General features: G+C 56.4%; 2 protein-coding genes across 3 annotated transcripts; both read right to left on the bottom strand.

Annotated features, from left to right (window-relative positions):
* Window positions 1-237: 237 nt before the first annotated feature.
* Window positions 238-8,459, bottom strand: CPT1B (carnitine palmitoyltransferase 1B). The gene is made up of 19 exons (XM_004775345.3): window positions 7,972-8,459; window positions 7,324-7,483; window positions 6,803-6,942; window positions 6,345-6,522; window positions 6,025-6,126; window positions 5,702-5,839; window positions 5,527-5,604; window positions 4,643-4,750; window positions 4,484-4,568; window positions 3,738-3,933; window positions 3,230-3,415; window positions 3,029-3,134; window positions 2,827-2,943; window positions 2,336-2,500; window positions 2,124-2,258; window positions 1,891-2,043; window positions 1,223-1,336; window positions 716-808; window positions 238-575 (listed from the first exon to the last, which is right to left on the bottom strand). The coding sequence occupies exons 2-19, from the start codon at window positions 7,462-7,464 to the stop codon at window positions 492-494; spliced, it is 2,319 nt and encodes a 772-aa protein (XP_004775402.1). The 5' UTR covers window positions 7,465-7,483; window positions 7,972-8,459; the 3' UTR covers window positions 238-491.
* A 143-nt stretch (window positions 8,460-8,602) lies between these two features.
* Window positions 8,603-12,000, bottom strand: CHKB (choline kinase beta). Of its 2 annotated transcripts, none has more exons than XM_045087538.1 (11): window positions 11,580-11,993; window positions 11,213-11,321; window positions 10,843-10,956; window positions 10,567-10,700; window positions 10,203-10,298; window positions 9,969-10,027; window positions 9,805-9,886; window positions 9,570-9,678; window positions 9,324-9,427; window positions 9,015-9,096; window positions 8,603-8,864 (listed from the first exon to the last, which is right to left on the bottom strand). In XM_045087538.1, the coding sequence occupies exons 1-11, from the start codon at window positions 11,801-11,803 to the stop codon at window positions 8,793-8,795; spliced, it is 1,185 nt and encodes a 394-aa protein (XP_044943473.1). In that variant the 5' UTR covers window positions 11,804-11,993; the 3' UTR covers window positions 8,603-8,792. The 2 variants fall into 2 exon arrangements, 1 of the variants encoding a protein (XP_044943473.1); XR_006608855.1 differs by having other exon boundaries at window positions 8,804-8,864; window positions 9,324-9,399; window positions 11,580-12,000.
* Between the last annotated feature and the right edge of the window lie 9,832 nt (window positions 12,001-21,832).

The following is a 21,832-nucleotide window of genomic DNA, read 5'->3' as shown; positions in this document are numbered from 1 at the left end:
CCCCACTCTCTGGCAGACAAACAGAAGTGGCCCCAGGGAACAGGTGAAGGTTGTGAAACAAGAGTTTAGTCCAAGTGGGTGTACACGGTGGTGACCTCAGGAGAAACATGCATTGCAAAGTAGGTCACAAGCCTCTCAGTCTTCCAGCCCCATCTCCTCCCCCTGCTACCTCTCTGGTCTGAGCTTGGGCAGGGGAGGGCCTCCTAGTCCCCAAATAAAACAAAGGTACCTAAGAGCTAAGGGAGAATTACAGAGGCTTATCTTTATTAGCGTCTAGCAAGAAAAAAAAAGTCAAAATTCCCTCCCTGCTCCAACCCCACTTCTACCACCTGGGCCCTCAGGGAGCAGCGTCTGTTTCGGGAGTGCCTGCTGCCAGAGCTGTCCTTGGACGCTGGACACCTGTGCATGGCCACCCCTTAGGCCTGCGAGCCGACCACAGGCCCCTTCTTCCACAGTGTAGGGATGAAAGGGCAGCTGCATTTCTCCAGCCCTCAGCTGTCAGCCTTGCGAACTTGGAAAAGATCAGCGATGTCCAGCAGAGCTTGGCGGATGTGGTTCCCAAAGCGCTGGGCATTCTGTGGGAGCCAAGAGCTCAGACCAACCCTTCAGGTGAGGCCCTGTCCCTCTGTCCCCACAACCAAGGACTCTTCCCCAGCCAGAAAGGGCCCCAGGTGGTAGCCCTCCTCAGGCCTGAGCAGGAGCGGGAGAGACTCACTGTCTCTGAGCTTGAGAACTTGCTGGAGACGTGGAAGAAGATGGTGTTCTCGCCCGCAATCATGTAGGAAACCCCATAGCCATCATCTGCCACCTGAGAGCAGCACGAGGAGTAAAGAAGTAAACCAAACCTTGCAGATCGGAAAGCTGATGTCATGCTTGCTGTCCCCACAAGATGCCCAGGAAGGGGCCCCACCCCACATGCTGCATTTCCCCTGAGGTCAGGAACATTTCCGAGCAACAGTGTGAAAACCGAGGAGCTCTGCCTACTGCAGGTCCAGACGCTACCGGGGTCCAGGATATTGTGTTTCTCTCACGAGGTTCAAGCTCACTGCCTCTCTCCTGGGAGTGTCTTCAGTTCCGGGGTCGATAGCTACCCATTCTCTTTCTACGCAGGGCAAGCCCAGGGCTATGCTCCTGCCCCTGGTCTGACTTCAGGGCGCTGTACTCTCCACTGAGATCCCTGGGGCCCAGTTCTGCTCATCGACCTCCTTTCAAGGGCACTTACAGGGCCAAAGCCACCACCGGCACCCAGGTGTTTGGGGTACTTGTTCGGGTCAAACATACGGATCTGGAATTGAGCAGTCTGGCTGGTGGAGAGGCGCCAGGGTTCTGAGAGCACCTGTACCAGGGAGATCACAGCAGTGAGGCACCATGCGTGAAATGCCACGCACTCAGCACTCAACCTGCTGACTGGTGATGCCTGAGCACCTGCATGAGCACAAACTTCCTGACCACCGTCTGCCTCTACAGGTCCCCCCTCCCACTCCCTCCCCGTCTGTTCTCACCATGACAGCATTTGCACAAAACCCTTGAGGCCCACGTGACCTAACTGTCCCCCAGGCCTCCTCTCCTACTGGCCTGTCCCTCCCTCAGCTCTGCTCCCTCCCCTCCTGCTGCTGCTCTTTGTCTGGAGGCTCCCTCTGCCCAGCCTCATCCTGCAGCCTCTTTGCTTTTCCCAAAGTGCTGTCACCACCTGAGCGCCACCATAGTTGTATGTCCACCCTCATGAGAACCACCTACTGAGAAATAGGACCACAGGCCTGGAAGGGGTGTGGAGCAGGAAAGCTGGCTCCAGCCCTCAAGGGAAATTTCTGGGGATCTGGGTAGAGGATAGGCCGTGCCCCCGCAGGAGAGGCCATGGGGAGAGGGGACACACCCGTCAACAATGCTGACCTCAGCCAGGAAAGGGGAGTTGACCCCCAGGTACTTGGAGACCAGGTAAAGGCAGAAGAGGTGCCTGTCTATCCCACACCCTGTCATGGCCAGGCGGTACATGTTCTGGTGTTTCTTTGAAGCCTTCCGGAAGAGATCTTGGAGGTCTGCTTTCTGGGGAGCAGAAGCGGAACAATGAAGAGTAGCCCTGCCCCTCAAGGTGGGCAGGAGGTGGAGGGTTTGGGGGGGCTCACCATGTGGGACCCCTCCACCATGGCCTGAACAAAGGCCGTGGACTCGCTGGTACAGGAACGCACGGTCTCGGTCCGTCCCTCCCGGAACATCCTGGTCATGGAGGCTTCATAGGTCAGGCAGAACTTGCCCCTGTCCTGAGGAGCACAGAGGTGTGAATCTGGCAGGTGAGGCTGGTGCCACCCTGCCCCTTAGCAGCCGGCGGGGCTCCTACCCGGAAGTGGGCCAGCTGCAGGGCAATCTGCACAAAGGCGTCCGGGCTGGTTCGACACTTCTTGATGAGGCCTTTGCCAAACGGCAGGAACTGGAAGCAGTACAGCTCCACGTCGTCTGCCAGTGCCTTGGCCACCTGGTAGGAGCTCTCGATGATGGCCCGGCACTGCCAAGATACGGAAGGGTCAGCTGCGGGCAGAGCTCGCCAAGCAGCGAGGCTGGGCAGGTTTCAGTGAGCCCTCAACATCTTCAGACACAGAGGGCAACCTGAGGGGCCTCCATCCCCAGAGGCCACGCTGGGCTTTGTGGGAAGAGGGAGGCTCCGTGGACGAGTCTCACGCCTCACGTCTTTCACGAACTGATGGTCCCAGGATCGCTGTTCTCTGCGTGGCCTGTCTGGACTCTGAGAAGCTCCCACCCCATGCCCCTGAGAGCGTCCCAGGTACTTGCCACTCTCACATGCCCCTCCCTGTCCCCTCTTGGCCTGCACACCTGCTCAGGAATGTCCCACTGCAGCCGCTGGGGAGCCATAAGCATGGGGTTCGGCTTGCCCAGGCAGTGCCCGGTCTCTGTGTAGCCCAGGTGGAAGGTGTCAGTGCCCAGGACAAACTGCAGGGAGAAGATCAGGCTGAGAAGCCACCCTCACACCCCGCACCCAGCCTGCCCGGCAGGACCCCCTCTGAGGGCCCATTACCTCCCAGAGGTGCCCTATGATAGGTGCGTCTGCCCACGCGTGTTCCGAGTTGAGGCCCAGCTGGCCGTTCTTGAAGGCGATGATAGTGAAAGACTTGTCAAACCACCTGCAGGAAAGGAGGCGGGAGATGCGGGGCGGTGGGGGGCAGCGCCAAGACAGGGGGAAGGAGCGGGGGCCTTCTGCGGGGCTGGGGTGCCACACCTGTTGTAGCAGTTGCCGTGTAGCAGGGCCTTGCCGTAGAGGCTGAGGCTGGCCTCATCTTCGGGGTCATAGTGGGGAGACTCCTCGTCCAGGGCCACGAAGAAAGCAGCACGCTCGATAGCATCCAGAGCGGCCTTGTTCTTGCCAGAGCTGAAGAAGGCCTGGCGTGCCTGTGCCCACTCCGCTCTGGGGGCACAAGGGCAGGGTGAGTGTGGGGTCACCGGGCGGCGGCGAAGGACACCTCTCAGGACGCGGCAGGGCCCGGGACCGGGGCTCCCAGGCTGTCCTGGCAGATGTCCCTGTCCTCCACACACTCCCACCCAGCCCCCGCCCAGTCGCATGTGGCTAGATGCGCCGTCTGCCGTGCCCGCCATCCTCCTCACTACGGAGGGGCCTGGCTTGGGCAGAGGGCACCCTGCCAGCACGTGCCTCCCTCAGTCATGCCCGTGGCCCCAAGTTCCAGGGTGGCATGCAGGAACAAGCTCCTCTTCTCATGGGGCTCCGGTACCTTCCCCCTGCAGTGAGGGCTGCCAGCTTTTCCTCCCCAGGCTGAGGTGGGGAGGGGTCGTCCAGGATCCTCTGGAACTGCATCTCTAGGTCGCAAGGCTTGAGCAGCTGGGAGCCCTCGTAGAGCCACACCTTGAAGAAGCGGCCCTTGTGGTAGACAGCCACGTGCCTGCTGTCCGAGAGGTGCTGCAGCAGGTCTGGGACAGAGCGGCAGGAAGGCTGAGGCAGGGCACACCTCCCGGCTCCCACTGCCCCCCAGGCCCCCTGCAGGCCTCCGTCTGGGCTTTCCTTTCCCAGCAGTGGAAGTGCTGGCACCAAGCCAGGCCCTGTGCTGGGCGTTCCCATCTGTCTTGCTTAATGCCAACAGTCCCATAAAGCACGTCCCAGAGGAGGAGGCCGACGCTCCGGGAAGCACACACACTGTCCCCGTGTCAGGAAGCAGGCCCTCGGCAAGCAGCCTCTCCTACTCCACTGGCTGTGAAGGGCTCCTGGGAAGCTCCGCTCCTCCCGCGACCCCTTCTTCAGACCACCTACCCCTGCCCTGGAAGGTCCTGGGGAGCAGAGGCTCTGTTCTGGGCCCTGCTGGTCACAAATCAAGTATTTTTTCCAGTTCCGTGACCCTGAGATGCTCGGGACGCTTGGTGACGGGCGCACAGATAGAAGGGTCAGCCACGTGAGGCGCAGACCTGGGAGGGAGGGGCCTCCGTCCCGACAGCCCCACCTCGGGCCCCTGGCGGTGGCCAGTACCTGAATCCTTGCCCGGGATCCGAGTAGTGTTGAACATCCTCTCCATCTGGGAGGAGCACATGGGTACAATGCCCTGCGCCATCACCTGGGAGGAAGGCCCGGCACGGCTCAGACTCAGGCCTCCTCTCCCTGCTGTGCCCTCGACCCCACACAACTCACAGGCTTGATTTCTTCCCGGTCCAGTTTACGGCGATACATGATCATAGCATGGACGACGTTTCCCAGGCGGGCTGCCTGTATGTTTGTATTCTGGATGAACACGAAGTCCTGCAGAGAGAGAGCGCAGAGCCCGCACGGGGTGTGACAGAGATGTGCAGCAGCACCTCTCCGTCCTGGTGTCACCTGGGTCTCCCCGCCTAGGGACCTGAGGGGTCCTGATCCCTTTCCCCGGTCCGTCCTGCACACGTGGTCAGGGTGTACTGCCAGAGGTGAGATGCATAGCTGGTCACGCCATCTCTCTGCCCAGCTTGAATCTTTGGAGCTGCTTTCTCCTAGCCTATTTTCTTTGGTCGTGTTTTGTTTATTTTGCATTGAGCACAGAGTTTCTACCACTGAAAAACAGTTTAAAACCTCCGTCACGGGCAAGCTGTACTAAGTGGTTGGGACGACAGCTCTGTGCAGGCGCGTGACTCGGAATGTGTTTTGGGCAGTGGGAGAGGAGGGGCCTGCTGTGCAGACTGGTGGCTGTGCTGAGGCCTGTGCTGGGAGCAGAAGGGCTGGTCATGTGTGTCAGGGGGAAGACCGTGACCTCGTGAGCTCTAAGAGAGGCAGCTCGGGATCCGCACAGTAACATAACAGGAAGTTCCCAGTGATGGTGTCAGGACAGCTGGGAACCTGTGGCTGGGGGACCGGTGGGAAAACCAAGGCAGGAAGGGAGAGAGCCTGGGCTGGTGAGGGCAGCGAGCCCGAGGGACTCTGACAGGGATAGTTCAGGCTGTGGGTCTATTGGACTCCCCAGATCCTCAGGACCCTTGCTGCCCTGAAACTGCTTCCCGACTATTCCAGATCTCCCCCATCTTCCCTGCCCCCAGGCCCACCCGCACCATGACGTAGTAGTTGCTGTTCACCACCAGGGGCGCCCTGCTCCTCAGGTACACGTACTCTTCCCACCAGTCACTCACCTGCAAGAGGAAAGGAAGAGTTAGTGCTGGGGCAGAGGGCAGGGGACAGATGCCCCTGACACAAGAGGGGTGAGGATAAGCCAAGGAGGGGACTCACATAGTTAGTTGCCCACCATGACTTGAGGACCAGGTACTTCTGCAGCCTGGGGGCAGTCTTCTCCTGAAAGTCCTTGGCCAGCGTCTCCATTCGGTAGTATTCCGCATCATCCAACAAGGGCCGCACAGATTCCAGGTACTGTCCAGCCAAGTCATTGTCAGCGTGGGGGCCAAACGGCAATGACTGCTTCTGTCCCGACTCTCTGCCAACCCAGCCCCATTTCTCTCAACCTCGCTCTTTGCAAGGGACAGTCCCTTAGTTTGGCGAAGTCCTCTGAGTCCAGCCTAGCCTGCCCAACGGGGATGTTTGATTCAGGCCCTTACCCGCTGAATTGTGGCCGGCACACTGGGCACGGGAAGCTTGGGCAGGGATGTCTGGAAGCTGTAGAGCATGGGCCGCCGGCTGGACAGAAGACGGACACAGATCTGGGCATACGGAGCAGAGAATGTTTCTGGTGAAAACCAGGGGAAGGAAACAAATTACAAACCCTTGAGGAGCTGGGCCCCTGACCCTCAGAACCAGGACAAACCTATGCACCAGGCACCAGTGCCCTGCCTGCCTCTTCCCTCCAGTTTAGAACCCCAAATGAGGCCCCTAGAGTCTCCAACCAGTTGCCTGAACCCATCCACTGGCTTCTGCTCACAGCCCAGACTTTGGTGAAGTGGCTGGTCTGGCCATGCATCTCGAACATCCAGCCATGGTAAGAAAGAAGCAGTTTCAGGGTTTGGCGGAAGAAGAAGATGCCCGTCATCCAGACGCCCGTGGAGAAGACGACCATGCTGAGAAGTGCCCGGGTCTGTGGGGTCTGGTAGGGGCCACATCTGTCAGAGAAGGGATAGGGCTGCAGGGAATCCACTTGAGGTCAGCCTTAGGAAAATTCTGACTTCAGTTTTGATGGTTGTGAACCAGCTTGGAGAAGGCATGGATGACCATTCTCCGGCACACTCCTGTCTGAATGCCTTACATTACCAACTCGGATAATGGTGGCCCCCGGGGAGGGCTGCCCCTAGGACCTCCAGTGGCTGGTATCCTGAATGTGCCCAGCTCAAGAACCCTGGCCTTGGAGGCTGCCCAGCCCTCTCTTGTCACCCTTCTTCTTACCCCTCAGGGAGGCACCTCTGGATATAGCAGACCAGCCCCATGGAGATATCCACCTTGCAGTAGGAAGAACCCACTGTTGCCATGACGACAACCAGCCAGCTGGTGGGGCTGCCAGGGTACACACCCCTAAGGATGCCATTCTGTGGGGCAGAAACAGGCACACTTACAGCAGAAATGACGGTGGGCCCCTGTGAGGTCCTGGTCTTTGCCTGGGAGGCCACCTCCCTCCCTCACCTGCTGTGCTCATCCCTCCTTCAGGTCAGGTCTTCCCCTCCTCCGCCTGCAGCGCTCACTCACTCACTGGGTCCCACTGCTACTCCTTGAACGCCCATCTCCCCTCCACACCTTGAGCACCTCTCTGGTTTCTGCACTGCTACAGCCTGCCACCCAGCCAAACTGCCAGCCAAGGTGGAGGTGGAAGGTCTTGACAATGGGGCAGCAGCTGACACCTGGCCTCTGCCTTCGGGAAAACTCGATCCTGCAGCTGCTGGGAGGAAGAAGCCAGAACCACCCCCGCCCACCTTGATGCGAATCAGGCGTTTCTTCCAGGAGTTGATCCCGGACAGGTAGATGTGTTTTAGGGCCTCCCGACTGAGCCGGAAGTCGACCCCATCTGGGGTCACAGTGAACTGGAAGGCCACGGCCTGGTGCGCTTCCGCCATCCCGGAGGTTGGCCTTCACCTGGGAGGGGGCAGGGCAGGAGGGTGCGCGGGCGGACTTCGGCTGGCCCCGCCCCCAGCCGCCCTCCGCCTCGAGGGCCCCCGAGCCCCCGCCGCGCCCCCGCCCCCGCCCTCGGCCGCGATACACCAGCGGCCGCCCCAGGCCCGCCGCCCGCTTCGGCCCGGCCCCGGCCCCGGCTTCGGCCCCGGCCGCGGCTCCGTAGCGCGACCAACGGCCGCGGAACCCTCGCGCCCGCGTTCCGGGCGTGCTCCGTCCGCCACGGTGGGGCAGCGGTCGGGAAGAGGGCCGAGCCAGGAAATCTTCAGAAGCCCCGAGGACAGTGAAGGGCTGCCTCCGGGTTGGGGCGAGACGCGCCCCTGAAAGCAGAGTTGATCTGGGGCGAGGCAGACAACCCAACTGCAAGGGACCCCGCGCCGTCCGCGCCCCCTGCTCTGGTCTAGGCTTCTGAGCCCCACGGGCGGCCCCGTGTTGCCCCCCACTCCACTCACAGCCTGGGTTCGCTCCTGTCCGCGTGTGGGGCCAGTCGCTCTGGCCCGTGTCCCCATGTCCTTCAGGCCTGGCCATCCCTGCCCCGCCCTCACCGGGAACCTGACACCCACTCCCAAATTTGGGTTGAGAAAACAGATGTGGGGCGGCAACCAGAGTCCCCTCCTCTCTGTGGTGGGAATCCGGAGTGGGGGCGGGCCGGGTTTCGGCAAGCTGAGATTGCTCAGAGGTCTGGGACCTGGGGGGGGCCCAAAGGGTCTCACGTGAGGATGGCCGCATTGGCGCTAAAAATAGCTGAATGTAGGGAAAAGGTCATCCGAGTGTCAGCTGCGCTGCCCGTCCCCTGATCTCCAGTGCGCCGGGTTGGGCAGCCCCAGCCCAGTGCCCTCTTTGTACCCGCATTACCTCCTAGCCCGCCACCCAAATCGTTCTAGTGTGTGTCACTTCTAAGCTGGGGCCGGGAGGGGGAGGGCAGGGGGCTCCAGCTGCCACAGTGGACCCTTAACGCCTCCCCAGCCCAGAGCACCCGAGAGCCACCCTTCCCAGAGAAAACAAGGCTCACAGCAGCGATCACGCCTGTGAGTGTGTGGCACTCCCTGCTGGTACTTTCTGCAGCAGGGCTAGGACCGGGTGTGAAGGAAGAAGCTTGTTTATTGTCTCAAGGTACACAGCCAGGGGCTCTCTCCCACCATCTGCCTGCGGTGGAGACAGGCGGGCCATCCTCAGGCCCAGGCTTGCTCCAGGCTCAGCCCAGTCCCCAGAGCCTCCCTCCAAGGTCCTGCCCTGGAGGCTCCCGGAACAATCGGAGTTGGGGGCTGGAGAGTCAGGATGAGGGGAAGCCGCTCAGCTGTCCTTTCTGCTGGAAGTAGAACTGGAAGCGAGACTGGGCATACTCCTAGGGAAGGAAACCCCCCAGAAGACCTGTGAGAAGGCTTGAGACTAGCACCTGCCTCCCCCCCCACGTCTGCCCACAGATTTCCTGGGCAACATGAGGCCCCTGCTGTTCCCCCTCCTCCCACCTAACTCAGCCATCTGGGTCACTTACCAAGTAACCGAATTCTATGGTGGACATAGATGCCTGGAGGATAGACCAGAGGCCCCAGAAGAAATGGGACGCCAGAGCGTATCTAAGGAGGGCAGGACAGACATGGGTGCCGAGCATACTTGGCATCACCTGGATCTCGTTCCTCAGGCTGGTCAAGCCCCAAAGCTCAAACTTCTCCCCCACTGCCTTAATGCCAACACGGTCCTGACTCTTCCGCTCTGCCCCCTCCTGCAGTCCCAGAAGCCGGCCTGCCAGCCTCCTCCTCAGCCCCTCTTCCCCTGCACTCCGTGCTGCCCCGTCTCTCCTCACCGATTAGCCTCTACCAGCAAATCTTCTTCCAGTTTCCTCTGGTCCTCTTGGGAGATGGTCTCACCTTTCTTGACCTCTGCCAGGTAATGGCGAATAAAATGGAGCTGAGGTTGACAGACAGAGTCAGACCATGGGGAGACTGCGGAACATTTCCCAGTGAACACCCTTCCCCACCATTCTTCCCAGACCTCACCTTCCTCCTCCCTCACAGGCCAGGTCCCGCTCCCCAGCCTCCGGTCCACATACCTGCTGCCCCCGGGTGGGGTAGTCTGCAGGCTGCGCTTTGTAGAAAGGCCACTCCTCGTGAGTGTAATCATAAACCCACTCACAAAAATGGTTCCCAATGTCAAAGCCCCTGGGGGAAGAAGGTGGACACTCAGTCCCAAATACCCTGGGCAGCTGGGATGCAGAGAGGAAGGCCTAGTCTGCTTTCCAGGCTGTTGTGGGAGCAGAGCCACGGAGGCCAGCCTCTTACCCTCACCTGTAGTTGTAACTGCTGTACTCAAAGTCGACCAGCATGAGTCTGTCAGTGGTTCCTGGCTCTGAGAGCAACAAGATGTTCCCTGGGAAAACGGGGTGGAGTTCCAGTGACTCCAGGGCCCTCTGGCCCCCCTCTCCTTAGGGGATGCCGGTGCTCTCTCCTACCTTCCTGGACATCATTGTGGCAGAAAACCACGGGTGATGGGGTGGAGTCTAGCAACTTCCTGTAGGAGAACAGGGGGCATGGGTCCTGAGCAGGAGTGACCAGAGGAGGGCCAGTCACCCCGTGGGCCAGGCCCTGAGCCCGCCCTCAGTAAATACTGGGGAGGCTCCTCAGTCGGTGCCTAGCACTGGTTCCTGCGCTGCGCTGTGCCGCTCTCCTACCCTGCCGTCCCTCACCTGAGGTTGCCCATCTCATCCTTCAGGCTGTAGGTCTCCAGCAGGTTCATCTGCGGGAGGCCAGTCGGGGGCAGGTCCTGGATCTGCTTGAGGTACCTGAAGTCCGAAGAAGAAGACATGCTCCGTCTGTTATCCCTTCCTATTTCCCCAGGCCGGGCTGTCCTACCCGTTTTCCGGTCACTGGAGGGCTTGTCTGCCTTACTCGGACGCCTGTTCTGTGTCAGAGTCCCGCGCTAGACACTGGGACACCTGATCCACTCAGCGGGACAGTCACCGACACATTCAGCTGCAGCCCAGGGTAGCATCGGGCAGGATCGGGGCTCAGAACAGGTGTGCAAGGGCCCTGAGGCGGCTCCGGACTCACCGTTCCATGGTCCCAAACAGCCAGTGGGGCTCCTTAGTGAACGGCATCTCCATGCCATGGAACCGGGCCATCTTCGTGGCGATTTCTGCTGACAGCACTGGCTCTCGGAGCTCACAGGTTTTCAGTGGCCGGCTCTGCACCCAGGAACCTATCAGGGTGGTGAGGGGGCTGGGGCTGGAGGGGGAAGGGGTGGGGAACGGAGGTGGGGGGGATGTCAGGGTCTGGGGGCAGGAGGTGCCTCGGGGAGGTCAGGGCCGGGCCGGGCTGGGCTCCTACTGGGATGTACTGTTCCAGCCGGCCCTCTGGGAAGACTCCGTAGAGCTGCGGCCCGAGCGACCGCTCTGCCAGGATGGCGAACATCACACTTTCGAGGACCAAGGAGTCCACGCCCTGCAGGAAGATGGACAGCCACGGGGCAGAGTCACGCGGGGCCGGAGGCCAACCCAGGAGCGTCTGCTCTGACCTCCCAGCACCGCCCCGCCTGCTCCACCGCCTGGAGACGCCCGCGCCAGGCTCCCGCGGAGCCGACAAGCCCCTGAGCCCCGGGGCCTCCGCGGCCCCGGCGGCGCGACGGGGCGACGGCCACCCGCCAGGCGGGAGGGCAGGCCCCGACGCCGGCGCCACGGCGGCCCTCGTCCGTCCTCACCTGCAGGATGGCCCCGTACAGCCGCAGCAGCACCTCCCGGGGCTCCCTGCCCACGCTGGGCAGCTGGTCCGGCAGCGAGCAGCGGAAGAGCAGGTTACTGAGGCCTCCGCTGCGGACCCACAGCGGCGTGCGCTCAGCCGGCGGCCGGCGGCACCTGCCCCCGCGTCCGCCCCGGGGCCGGCCTCCCCGCCGCCCCCCGCCCCGCGCGCGCCCCCGCCCCGCGCGCGCCCCCGCCCCGCGCGCGCCCCCCGCCCCGCGCGCCCCCCGCCCCGCGCGCGCCCGAGCCGCAGCAACGCGGGGTTCCCGGGGCCGAGCTCGACCCCTGACCCCGGCGCTGGCTCCGGAGAGCTAACCCCTGACCTCCCACCTCACAGGGTCAACCCTCAGCTCCTCGGGCCGCACTCGGCGCCAGGCCCCGCCCAAGTACTCCCGGCAGCACTGGTAGGCTCGGCGCTGGGCGTCACGCGACAGCGACGAGCCGCGCCGCCGGTTCGGGGCCGCGTCCGGGCACTGAGACTGCGGCAAGCTGTCCTTGGCCAGCCGGTCGCCAACAGCCCCGCCTCCGGCCACAGCTGTCCCCTCGGCAGCCATGGCGCCGGCTGGGCGAAGCCCCAACGTCCAGCCGCGCTCAGGCCCCTTCGGGCGAACTCGGCTCCTTCCGGCTGCGCTCGGGTCTGCTTCCGGCCAGCCTGCCCTGCTCTCGTCATACTCGGATCTCTCCGGCTCTTTTCGGCCTTTTGCGGCGCCGCTCGCCTCTCTCCGTCATCCCGGTCGGGTGCCCTTTCCGAAGGCCAAGTTCCGCGCGTCTCCGCCGTGCCCGCCCCTACTCTGAGCGAACACCAATGAGGTGTCTCTCTGGGCGGGGCCGCTCCAAAGACGGGCAGCTAGGAGGGGCCCACGGGGGCCAACCAGAAGCGTCGAGAGCGGGGTGGGGCGCACGGCCCTGGGGCGTGTCTCGAGGGCCGGTCACGTGGACGGGGTGGTGCGCCCGCGCGGGGGTGCTCGAGGGCGGCTGTCCTCGGGCGGGTGCCAGGGAGGGCCGAAGGGCCGTCGCGGGGCTCGGGGCGCGCACGGCGCAGCGCAGGCGGCGGCCCCTCGCTGGACAGGCGCGCGCAAGCCCCGCCCAGTCCCGGGGGCGGTCGGGCGCGGAGAGAGCCGCGGAGCGCGGGGGTCCCCCCGGAGGAGGCGGCGCTGTGCGACTCGCCGCCCGGGAGCGGAGACTGCGGGGCGCGGCGCAGGCGCCCCGTACACGTTTGCGGAGGAGAGAGGGGGACGTGGGACCCGGGGGACAGTTCGGGGACGCCGTAGTCCCCGCTGAGGCGCCCTCGTTCGGGGAGGAAGCCCTCGCGCCCTGCTCGCGGCTGGCGGCTCCGCGCCCTCGTGCCCCCGGATCTGGCCCGGCGGCGAAACCCAGGAGAAGGCTCGGCTTGGAGCAGACGCGCGGGGCTGGGGACGCCTCCTCGGCGCCCCTCGGCGCCCATCAGACCCAGCCCCGGCCGACGGAGCCCCGGCCGACGGAGCCCCAGCCGCGGCGCACGCCCGCGTTTCTGCTTCCGCTGGAGGCCGGAGGGGCCGCCCGGGAGGCTGCAGCCGCAGGGAGCTGTGGCCCTGCTGGTTGCCCCGCGGCGATGGTGGGCTGAGATCGCGGGGCAGCGGACTGGGGCGGGGTTTGATGCGAACCCGCGGGAGGAAGGGAAGAGTCTGCGGTCAGAAGGCACAGGCCAGTCGCTGCAGTGGGAAGGCGCCATCCCTCACTCTTAAAATCCGAGCCTGCTCTGAGCCCCGGAGCCCACGGTTTGAAAGGGAGGCTCGGCCCTTCAGGGGTCCTCCCGGCCTTCCCCCGAGGGACCTAGAGCTGCTTCACGGGTAATTGACTTTGGCGGAGGGACGAGGCAGACCTCTCACAGGCTTTCGGGAACAGGACCTGAGATACTTGTGCCGAGGCACCTGGAACATCAGGAGCCCTGGTGAGCGGAGGGTGTGCGAGCCAGCTGAGAAATGGGGTCCTGGCCCAAGTCCTGTGGTTCTGTTTTTGGTCCCAGGGCATACTTGGGATGATGGTACCTAGCAGTGAGCAGATCCTGACCCCCGATCTGTGGAATAAGACTCGTGGCAGAAAGAGCACAGTGGGAGCCCCTGAAACCCCCCTCCCCCTCCCAGCAAGGGGAGTAAGTCAGAAGCAACGGTGCAGTCCGACCGGACTGCAGAGAGTGCGTTGCTCTCAAAGACAGGTGCTGCTCCCCGTGGCATCTTCAGTTCGCCTGAATGGCTCCTGCAAAATCCAGATGGGCTCAGTAAAGGGTGGTGAACCGCCACCAATGTAGCCAAGTGGTATCCCCAATCACAGTAGTGTGTCAGTTGAGCTGTTTTTGCTGGAACCTATCATTGCGCCTCTGGCACCAGATAACACAGTTAGTGATTTGGGAACATTGTTTTCAACTTCCAGTAGCAGAGAGTAAATTTCCAAAAGCAGTTCACATTTAAAAAAAAAATTTTTTTTTTTGAGATTTTCTTTATTTGACAGAGAAAGATAGGTCATAAGTACCAGAGTGACAGACAGAGGGAGAGGGGAAGCAGGCTTCCCACCGAGCAAGGAGCCCAATGTGGGACTTGATTGCAGGAACTGCGGATCATGACCTGAGCAGAAGGCAGACGCTTAACTGACTGAGCCACCCAGGCACCCCAACAGTTCACATTTTATGGGAAGAACAGCCAAACATATTATCTCCCTTCAAGGGAGATGGTTTTAACTTTCCTGCTCTCTTCCTCAATTTAATCTACCCTAGACTTTCACATAACACTGATAACATCATGCTGATTGGACGTGGTGAAAAAGGAAGTGACAAGGGCTCTGTCATTGATGAGACAATGCAGATCTGAGGATGGGAGAGAGACCCTCCGTAGTCGTGCAGCCTGTCATCAGTGAAGTTCTCGGAGTGTGCTGTAGGGCAAGACAGGGCATTGTTTCCAAGATGATGGTAAGTTGTTGCATCTTGCGTCTGGATCACGAAGAAGGGGAGCATAGCCCTTGATGCATCTCTGGATGTTGTAGTCCGCATCCTTGGGAACACTGTTCTGGCCCATTTGTTGAATGACTTGGGAGACCGCCAGTTTTGAGTGGAGCCCAGAAGAAATGAGGCCTCTGTAGACCCAGACTGGAGGATGGGTTCCCGTGCCACTCGGCAGAATGAGGGGTAAGGTTGGACTTATTTGTGGGAAGTAGGGATTCTATAGGACACCTTCGACATGCTTCCGTGGTTTTGCAGTGCACACTCTGTGGGTTTTGAAGCAAAACCATGTGGCTTCTGGCACACTGCTGGATCCAGGTATAGGCTTAGTACCTGCTTGTGGGGCACCACACCACCACATAACCACATTGGCCTGTCCCGAGCTCAATGCTGACGGACCTGTGACGTCAGTAGGATAAGCAGGCTCAGTAGGAACTCGCTGCACAGTGAAGAAGAATTGGATGCAAGCTTCCTGCCATTTACAGGAAGAGGTGGCTGTGGCCCTCATGTCTCCTTACTTGTTCCACTGATGCCTCTCTCTCAGGAGACAGGAAGAAAAATTCAGATCTGGTTCACAGGTAGGTCGACTTGATGTGTTGCTGTGAGCTTAAAATGGTTCACTGCTGAACTACAGTCCTGCTCAGGGTGCTTCTAAAGGAAAGTAATGAGGGGAAACCCTCCAGAGGGCAGAGCTCTGAGCAGTACCCTTGGGTTTCCACTTTGCAGGGAGAGAGTGGAGTGGACAGAGTAACAGTCTAGGGAAAGAGTGCACATGAATTTCTGTGTGGTGACAGATGTCTTGGGGCTGGCCCAGGACTTGGAAAGAGCTAGGGGGGAATACTGGAGACAGGGCAGTCTGAAAAAGAAGACGAGCCTGTAGAAGACCTCACAAACGTGTGCATCTTTATGCCTCATGTCAATACCCACCGCAGAGGGGTCACTGAATGGCAAAGTGGATGGCCAGATGTCAGCCAGCTTCTGTCCTTGGCTACCCTTGTGCTCGTCTGGCAGGCCCATGAAGGGAATTGCCATGGTGGCAGAAGTGCTGGTTATGTCCACTAACATGGGCTCTCTCTCATCAAACTTGTCTAATTGTTACTGTGGCTGAATTTCTGACCTCTTAGAGCCAAGATCAGTGCTGAGGTCTGATATGGCTCCATCCCTAGATGACTCAGTGACAAGTCAGTTCCGGCAGATCCTTTCCACCTGGGAGAGGGCATCGATTCACCCTTATTGGAATCGACACCTGCTCTGGATACGGGTTTGCTTTCTCAGATCCACATATGCACCATGAATCAGAGTAATATCACTATCCAGAGCCTTAGAGAACCCTGATTTACCAACATGGTATCATGTATGACATTACTTTGGATCAAGGAACTCACTCTGCAGTGCAAGAAATGCAACAATGTATGAATTGCCATGGAAGCCACTGTTTCTCTAATATCCTGAATTATCCATAAGCAGCTCATCTAATACAAAGATGGAGTGACCTCTTAGAGACTTAGCAAATGTCCCAGCTATGGGACAGTAGCCTGAGGAATTGGGCTATAAACACCAAGTGAAAGCTCAGTATATTGTGCTGTGCCCCAGTAGATACAGTATGTGGCTCCAGGAACAACAGCGCCCTAAGAACCCAGGGCTTGGGGTATCTCACCATTGCTTTAAGCGACCCACCCCTAGGATTTGCACATTCTGCTCTGTCACATTAAACTCTGCTGGATCTGGCCCCTGGTTCCCAGGAAGGGCACGATTCCATGATGGGACACAGTCCGAAAGTGCCATTAGGTCACTCTGAGTCCTCGTGCTGGGAACCGGCAGACAGCAGGAGGGGACAGTTGAGGACGACCGTGAGGAGATTCAGGCTTGCTGCTTCTCAGGGGCCCTCCAGAGTTTGATGATTTTGTGGTGAGTTTGTGAGGGTTTACCTGGGCCGGTCTGGTCACTTCCATGCCACGTGATAACAGTGGGAAGCCATGGTCATCAGCCTCGGCCTGTCAAGGGCTTGGAACCCCCAAGGAACGAAAGGGTGGGTAACCTGTGAAATGCCAGCCGAGGACAAGGGAAGTCCAGACTCGGCACAGTTCTTTCCCTCGAGCTTCCGGCTCCTCCCTCCACGGTGCTCTGGTCCTGGGCGCTGCCGCTGGAAAGTTGAGCCCTTGCCGAATTTTTCTCCTTTGGACGTGATTTCATTTCTTTGTCTGTGTTCTAGAAGAAGTACGGTATGTTCACGCTGAATTGATCTTTTACTTATGTATAATTTTGAAGCATCATGTCTTCATTGGTCATTTGAAAAATACTGGTTCACTGAGTTAAGTAAATCTTCCAAATTTTGACACATTTTGTTATATAATATCAAAAATGTTTAAGCATCAGGAAGCTTTAAGCTCATGGTGGTAGACACAAGTTTTCAAAAATTGTAGGTTTTGCTTAAAAGCTCAAATTTTATCATTGACAGCAAATACTATCGCTCTTTTTTTTTTGAAGTCACATGTTGACTTTATTCATTTTCAAGAAAGTGTCTCAAGGATATGCAAGTCAGAATAAACATAGTTTGTCAGTTTTCTTTTAAGTAAAAAAGTGTTTCATGAAAAAGTGGCAAGTGCAGCTGCCCAGATGAATGGTTGTGTAAGTAGCTCGGATGGCCCTGTTGTACTTCAGCCGTGTCCTTCATGCTGTGACCCTGAATATTAGGAGCTGTTAAGTCAAGACAATACAACAAATAGTTCTTTTATTGCTCAATCAATGAAACTCTTCTTTTTAAAAAAGATTTTATTTATTTATTTGACAGAGAGAGAGAGAGAGGTCACAAGCAGGCAGAGAGGCAGGCAGAGAGAGAGGAGGAAGCAGGCTCCCTGCTGAGCAGAGAGCCCGATGCGGGGCTCAATCCCAGGACCCTGAGACCATGACCCCAGTCGAAGGCAGAGGCTTAACTCGCTGAGCCACTCAGGTGCCCAAGCAATGAAATTCTTTTTTTTTTTTTAAAGATTTTATTTATTTGACAGAGATCACAAGTAGGCAGAGAAGCAGGCAGAGAGAGGAGGAAGCAGGCTCCCCGCTGAGCAGAGAGCCCGATGCGGGGCTCGATCCCAGGACCCTGGGATCATGACCTGAGCCAAAGGCAGAGGCTTTAACCCACTGAGCCACCCAGGTGTCCCCAAGCAAGGCAGAGGCTTTAACCCACTGAGCCACCCAGGTGTCCCCAAGCAATGAAATTCTTAAGTGACACTGCTTTTTCCTCCCCTCAACCTCCCCGCACGTGGCAGTGAAGAGTTTGCTGAGTACTGTTACAGTTTGGTATGACTGCCTAGAGTGTGCTACCTAGCCATCGCTGTTACACCATAAATGCAGACGTCAACACAGTGGAAAGGCAAGTCATGTTTCAGTGTCACACAAATAAATCTGACCTTGCTAACCTTCAGAGAATCCAGAGTCCAGGGAACATGTTTTGAGAACCACTATAATAGTATATTATAGGGATGATAGGATATGCATATGTCAGTTTTACGAAGTATTGCTAAACTTCTCCCCAAACTGGTTATTCCAACTTATGCTCTGTAGCAGTTAGGATACTATTTGGCCCTGAATCACAAAGACCCAGAATAACAGGGAAATTTTAGTGCGGCCGTATGTGGTTGAACACATACAATACACTAAGTGGGGTCCCTGGAATTACAGTTACAGGACTTGGACAGTTTTGCGCAGTTTACAAAAGATAATTTCATTTATCTCATGCAAAGGCGTAGAGGTAGCCAGCCCTGGGCCTGAATGGTGGCTCTTTTCCATGAACCTGTAAGGATCCAAGTTTCTTTTATCTTATTCGGCCTTTATGGGCTCCGTTCCCAAGCTTCTTTCATGATCCAAGGTGGCTGCTCCAACAAGTGCTTCTAGTTTTTGGCCGGCGGGGGTAAGGATGGGCACAGATGCCTCAGGCCAAAAGTCTCTTTAGGGAAATACCTGGAAGCTGCCACAGGCCCCTAGCAGCAAGGAAGCCCAGAAACCGTAGGATGTTAGAGGGCTAAATGTCTGACTAAAAGTCAGGGATTCTATAGTCACAGAGGACCGGGAGAGCGGATACTGGAGGACAGTGGCTGTTTCTGCTGTAGTACACTCTCATGGCTGTTCACATATCTCTGCACTCTGCTGTGTCGGGAACAAACACGCTGGACCCCGAAGGGAGAGCCTCTGTGAGACTTCCAGCCAGCTGCGGAGTTCAGCTCACAGTTTAGGTTCTCTGAGTTACGTGTAGTTTGTTTCAAAAGGTCTGATGTAGATTCTTGTGGTCCCTTGATTTAAAAATGAAATGATATAGGGCGCCTGGGTGGCTCAGTGGTTAAGCCTCTGCCTTTGGCTCAGGTCATGATCCCGGGGTCCTGGGATCGAGCCCCGCATCGGGCTCTCTGCTCAGCAGGGAAGCCTGCTCCCCGCTCACTCTCTGCCTGCTTCTCTGCCTACTTGTGATCTCTGTCAAATAAATAAATAAATAAATAAAATGAAATGATATGAAAAAATAAAAATGAAATATGTTATTTGTCCTCCCAACACAATCAATGTATGACAGTTTATAAATTCAGTGATTTATAAGCTGAAAAATGTTTTACGTGTCCCAAAAACACAATGAGAGGGTAAGACTAGGATAAAACAATAAAACCTCTACTTACAGGGAAGCCTGGGTGGCTCAGTTGGTTAAGCCTCTGCCTTCAGCTCAGGTCATGATCCCACGGTCCTGGGATTGAGTCCCACATTGGGCTCCTTTCTCATAAGGGAGCCTGTTTTTCTCTCTGCCTCTGACTGCCACTCTGCCTTCTTGTGCCTTCTCTCTTTCTCTGACAAATAAATAAATAAATAAAATCTTTAAAAACAAAACAAACAAAACAAAACCTCTACTTATAAATGGCAACATGGGAAACACGTAGCAGCCTATGGTCCAAGGTAAATCCCAGACCCTTTAAGCTTGAATAATGAAGACCCTTACCTGGGAAGAAAAGGAAGTTCCTTGTTCTGATAGTCCCTGGCTCTGTCCTCTGGGATGTTCTTTGTTAAGCTTCGTGTTCACATATGCAGAGGGCACTGCTTGCAGACTGCTTGTGTAGAATAACTTGGGAGACCCTACTGTAGATTTCTGGGACTCTGAGTAGATCTTTACTTTCTAGTACTGACCCCCCCATCTGAAAATTGTAAATGCCTTGGCTCTCCAAACCCTGACTCTGTCTTCTAAACTCGTCAGGACGTCACATTCTGATTGGATTCTCTTCCCTGCAGTCTTTCCTCTGCACGGAAAACCAGGGAAATTGTAGACTTTATGTCATTGATTTCCTTTATTTTAGGGACCACAATCCTGTGCTGTCCTTTGTCCAGTGTTTGAAAATAGTTGCTCCCTAAGTAAATTGGCCGACTATTAAAAAAAAAAAAAAGAAAATAGTTGCTTCCTATATTTTGTATTTTGTTCAGTTTTCTTGGGTTTCCTCCCCACTCCCTTTGGAAGGAACGCAAGTCCATTAGCTGTTATTCCAGTAATGGCTGGAAGCCATTTTAAAAATCATGAAGGGGGCGCCTGGGTGGCTCTGCCTTCGGCTTAGGTCATGATCTTGGGGTCCGGGGATCGAACCCCGCATCGGGCTCTCTGCTCAGCGGGGAGCCTGCTTCCCCCCCCCCCGCCTGCCTCTCTGTCTACTGTGATCTCTCTCTGTCAAATAAATAAAATCTTTAAAAAAAAAAAGAATGCATTTACAAATATAAACTGTTGAATTTCATTATCTAGTATTTTATTGAGTCTTTTGTATATATGCTTATAAGTGAAATAGACACACAATTCATGAATTTTCTTGAGCTAGTCTTACATGTTGGAGGGTTTCATAAGATAAATGGAGATGTAATATGGCAAACTAGATTCCTAAGCGAATTTCCTGATGAAAATGTTTTAAAATCAAGTGTAAACCAAGAATTAAAAAGTGTTGGCAAGGATGTGGAGAAAAAGGAATCCTCAGGTGGTGTTGGTGAGAATGTAAAATGGTACAGCCACTGTGAAAACAGGATGGAGTTTCCTCAAAAAATTGAAAATAGAAATATCCTATGATTCAGTAATTCTATTACTGGGTATTTACCCAAAGGAAACAAAAACACTAATTCAAAAGGATATCATTTAGAATAGCTGAGATATGGAAGCAACCTAAGGTCCATTGACAGATGAAGAGATAAAGAAGAGACCGTATGTATAAAATGTATATAAAATGGACTATGATTCAGCCATAAAAAAGAATGAGATCTTGCCATTTGAGACAACATGGATGGACCTAGAGGGTGTTATGCTAAGTGCAATAAGTCAGAGAAAGACAAATACCATATGATTTCACTGACACGTGGCAAAAGGCAAAAACAGATGATAAATACACAGAACAGTCTGAGGGTTGCCAGAGGGGCGGGGGAGGGGGAGGGGCAGCACGAGTGAGGAGAAGAGGGAGAAGCTTTCGGTCGTGGGACAAGTGAGTCACGGGGATGAGAGGTACCGCACAGGGAGTACAGTCGGTGGTGCTGCCATCGTGTTGTACGGTGACAGGCGGCAGCCACACTTGTGATGGGCGTCACATACAGACTCGTCGGATCCCTGTGTTGCACACCCGGAACTAACATAACACGGTGTGCGTCAATGATACTTCGATTAAAAAAAAATGTAGGACAAACTTTTTTTTAAAAAGATTTTATTTATTTGTCAGAGAGAGAAAAAGAGAGTTGAGAGAAAGCAAGCGGGAGAAGCAGGCTCAAGGACCCTGGGATCACGACCTGAGCCGAAGGCAGAGGCTTAACCAACTGAGCCACCCAGGCATCCCTGGACAAACTATTTTCTTAAAACGTGTTTTCTAAAATCATTGATAATCTAGTAAGAAAATAAGGGACTAGGTAAGATAGGAGGTCAGAGAGATAAGGGGAGCACTGTGCTTTTGATCAGAGGGATTTGGTCAACTGACAGAACTTGAGTTTGGGGTTTATAGTCTATGCTGTAAATAAATAGTTAAATAGCGTCTCCCCTCTCCCTAATTCATATCCACCCAGAACCTCAGCATGTGACCTTATTGGGGCATCTGGCTGGCTCAGTCCACAGAGCATGTAACTTTTTTTTTTTTTAAGATTTTATTTATTTATTTGACACAGACAGAGAGATCACAAGCAGGCAGAGAGGCAGGCAGAGAGAGAGAGGAGGAAGCAGGCTTCCTGCTGAGAAGACAGCCTGATGCAGGGCTCGATCCCAGGACCCTGGGACCATGACCTGAGCCGAAGGCAGAGGCTTCAGCCCACTGAGCCACCCAGGCACCCGAGCATGCATCTCTTGATCTTGGGGTTGTAGTTCAAGCCCTATGTTGGGCATGTAGCCTACCTTTAAAAAAAAGTTAACTTATTTAGAAATAGGGTCTTCGCAGATAAAACCAGTTAGGATAAAGTCACACTGGATTAGACTGGGTCCTAATTTGATGACTGGTACCTTTATAATAATAAGAGGGAAATAAGACACCAAAACCTAGGGGAGAAGATCATGTGACCATATAAGCAGAGATTGGAGTGATGCATCTATGAACCAAGGAGGAGGCAACCACCAGAAGCTAGTAAGAGGCAAGGG

Source organism: Mustela putorius, unplaced genomic scaffold (genome assembly GCF_011764305.1).
Source record: "Mustela putorius furo isolate JIRA1106 unplaced genomic scaffold, ASM1176430v1.1 tig00001419_pilon_pilon_pilon, whole genome shotgun sequence".
NCBI classification, from domain to species: Eukaryota; Metazoa; Chordata; class Mammalia; order Carnivora; family Mustelidae; genus Mustela; species Mustela putorius.
The sequence above is the reverse complement of the archived record's forward strand: the minus strand, read 5'-3'. Positions and strand labels throughout refer to the sequence as shown.

Excerpts from the sequence above, each read along its gene's own strand:
- CPT1B (XM_004775345.3), bottom strand. The coding sequence starts at position 7,464 with ATGGCGGAAGCGCACCAGGCCGTGGCCTTCCAGTTCACTGTGACCCCA. Across the intron at positions 5,840-6,024 it reads TGCCGGCCACAATTCAGCGG|TACCTGGAATCTGTGCGGCC; the intron begins GTAAGGGCCTGA and ends TTGGCTGGACAG. Across the intron at positions 2,259-2,335 it reads TGCAGCTGGCCCACTTCCGG|GACAGGGGCAAGTTCTGCCT; the intron begins GTAGGAGCCCCG and ends TGTGCTCCTCAG.
- CHKB (XM_045087538.1), bottom strand. The coding sequence starts at position 11,803 with ATGGCTGCCGAGGGGACAGCTGTGGCCGGAGGCGGGGCTGTTGGCGAC. Across the intron at positions 10,028-10,202 it reads GATGAGATGGGCAACCTCAG|GAAGTTGCTAGACTCCACCC; the intron begins GTGAGGGACGGC and ends GTTCTCCTACAG. Across the intron at positions 9,887-9,968 it reads CCACAATGATGTCCAGGAAG|GGAACATCTTGTTGCTCTCA; the intron begins GTAGGAGAGAGC and ends CCGTTTTCCCAG.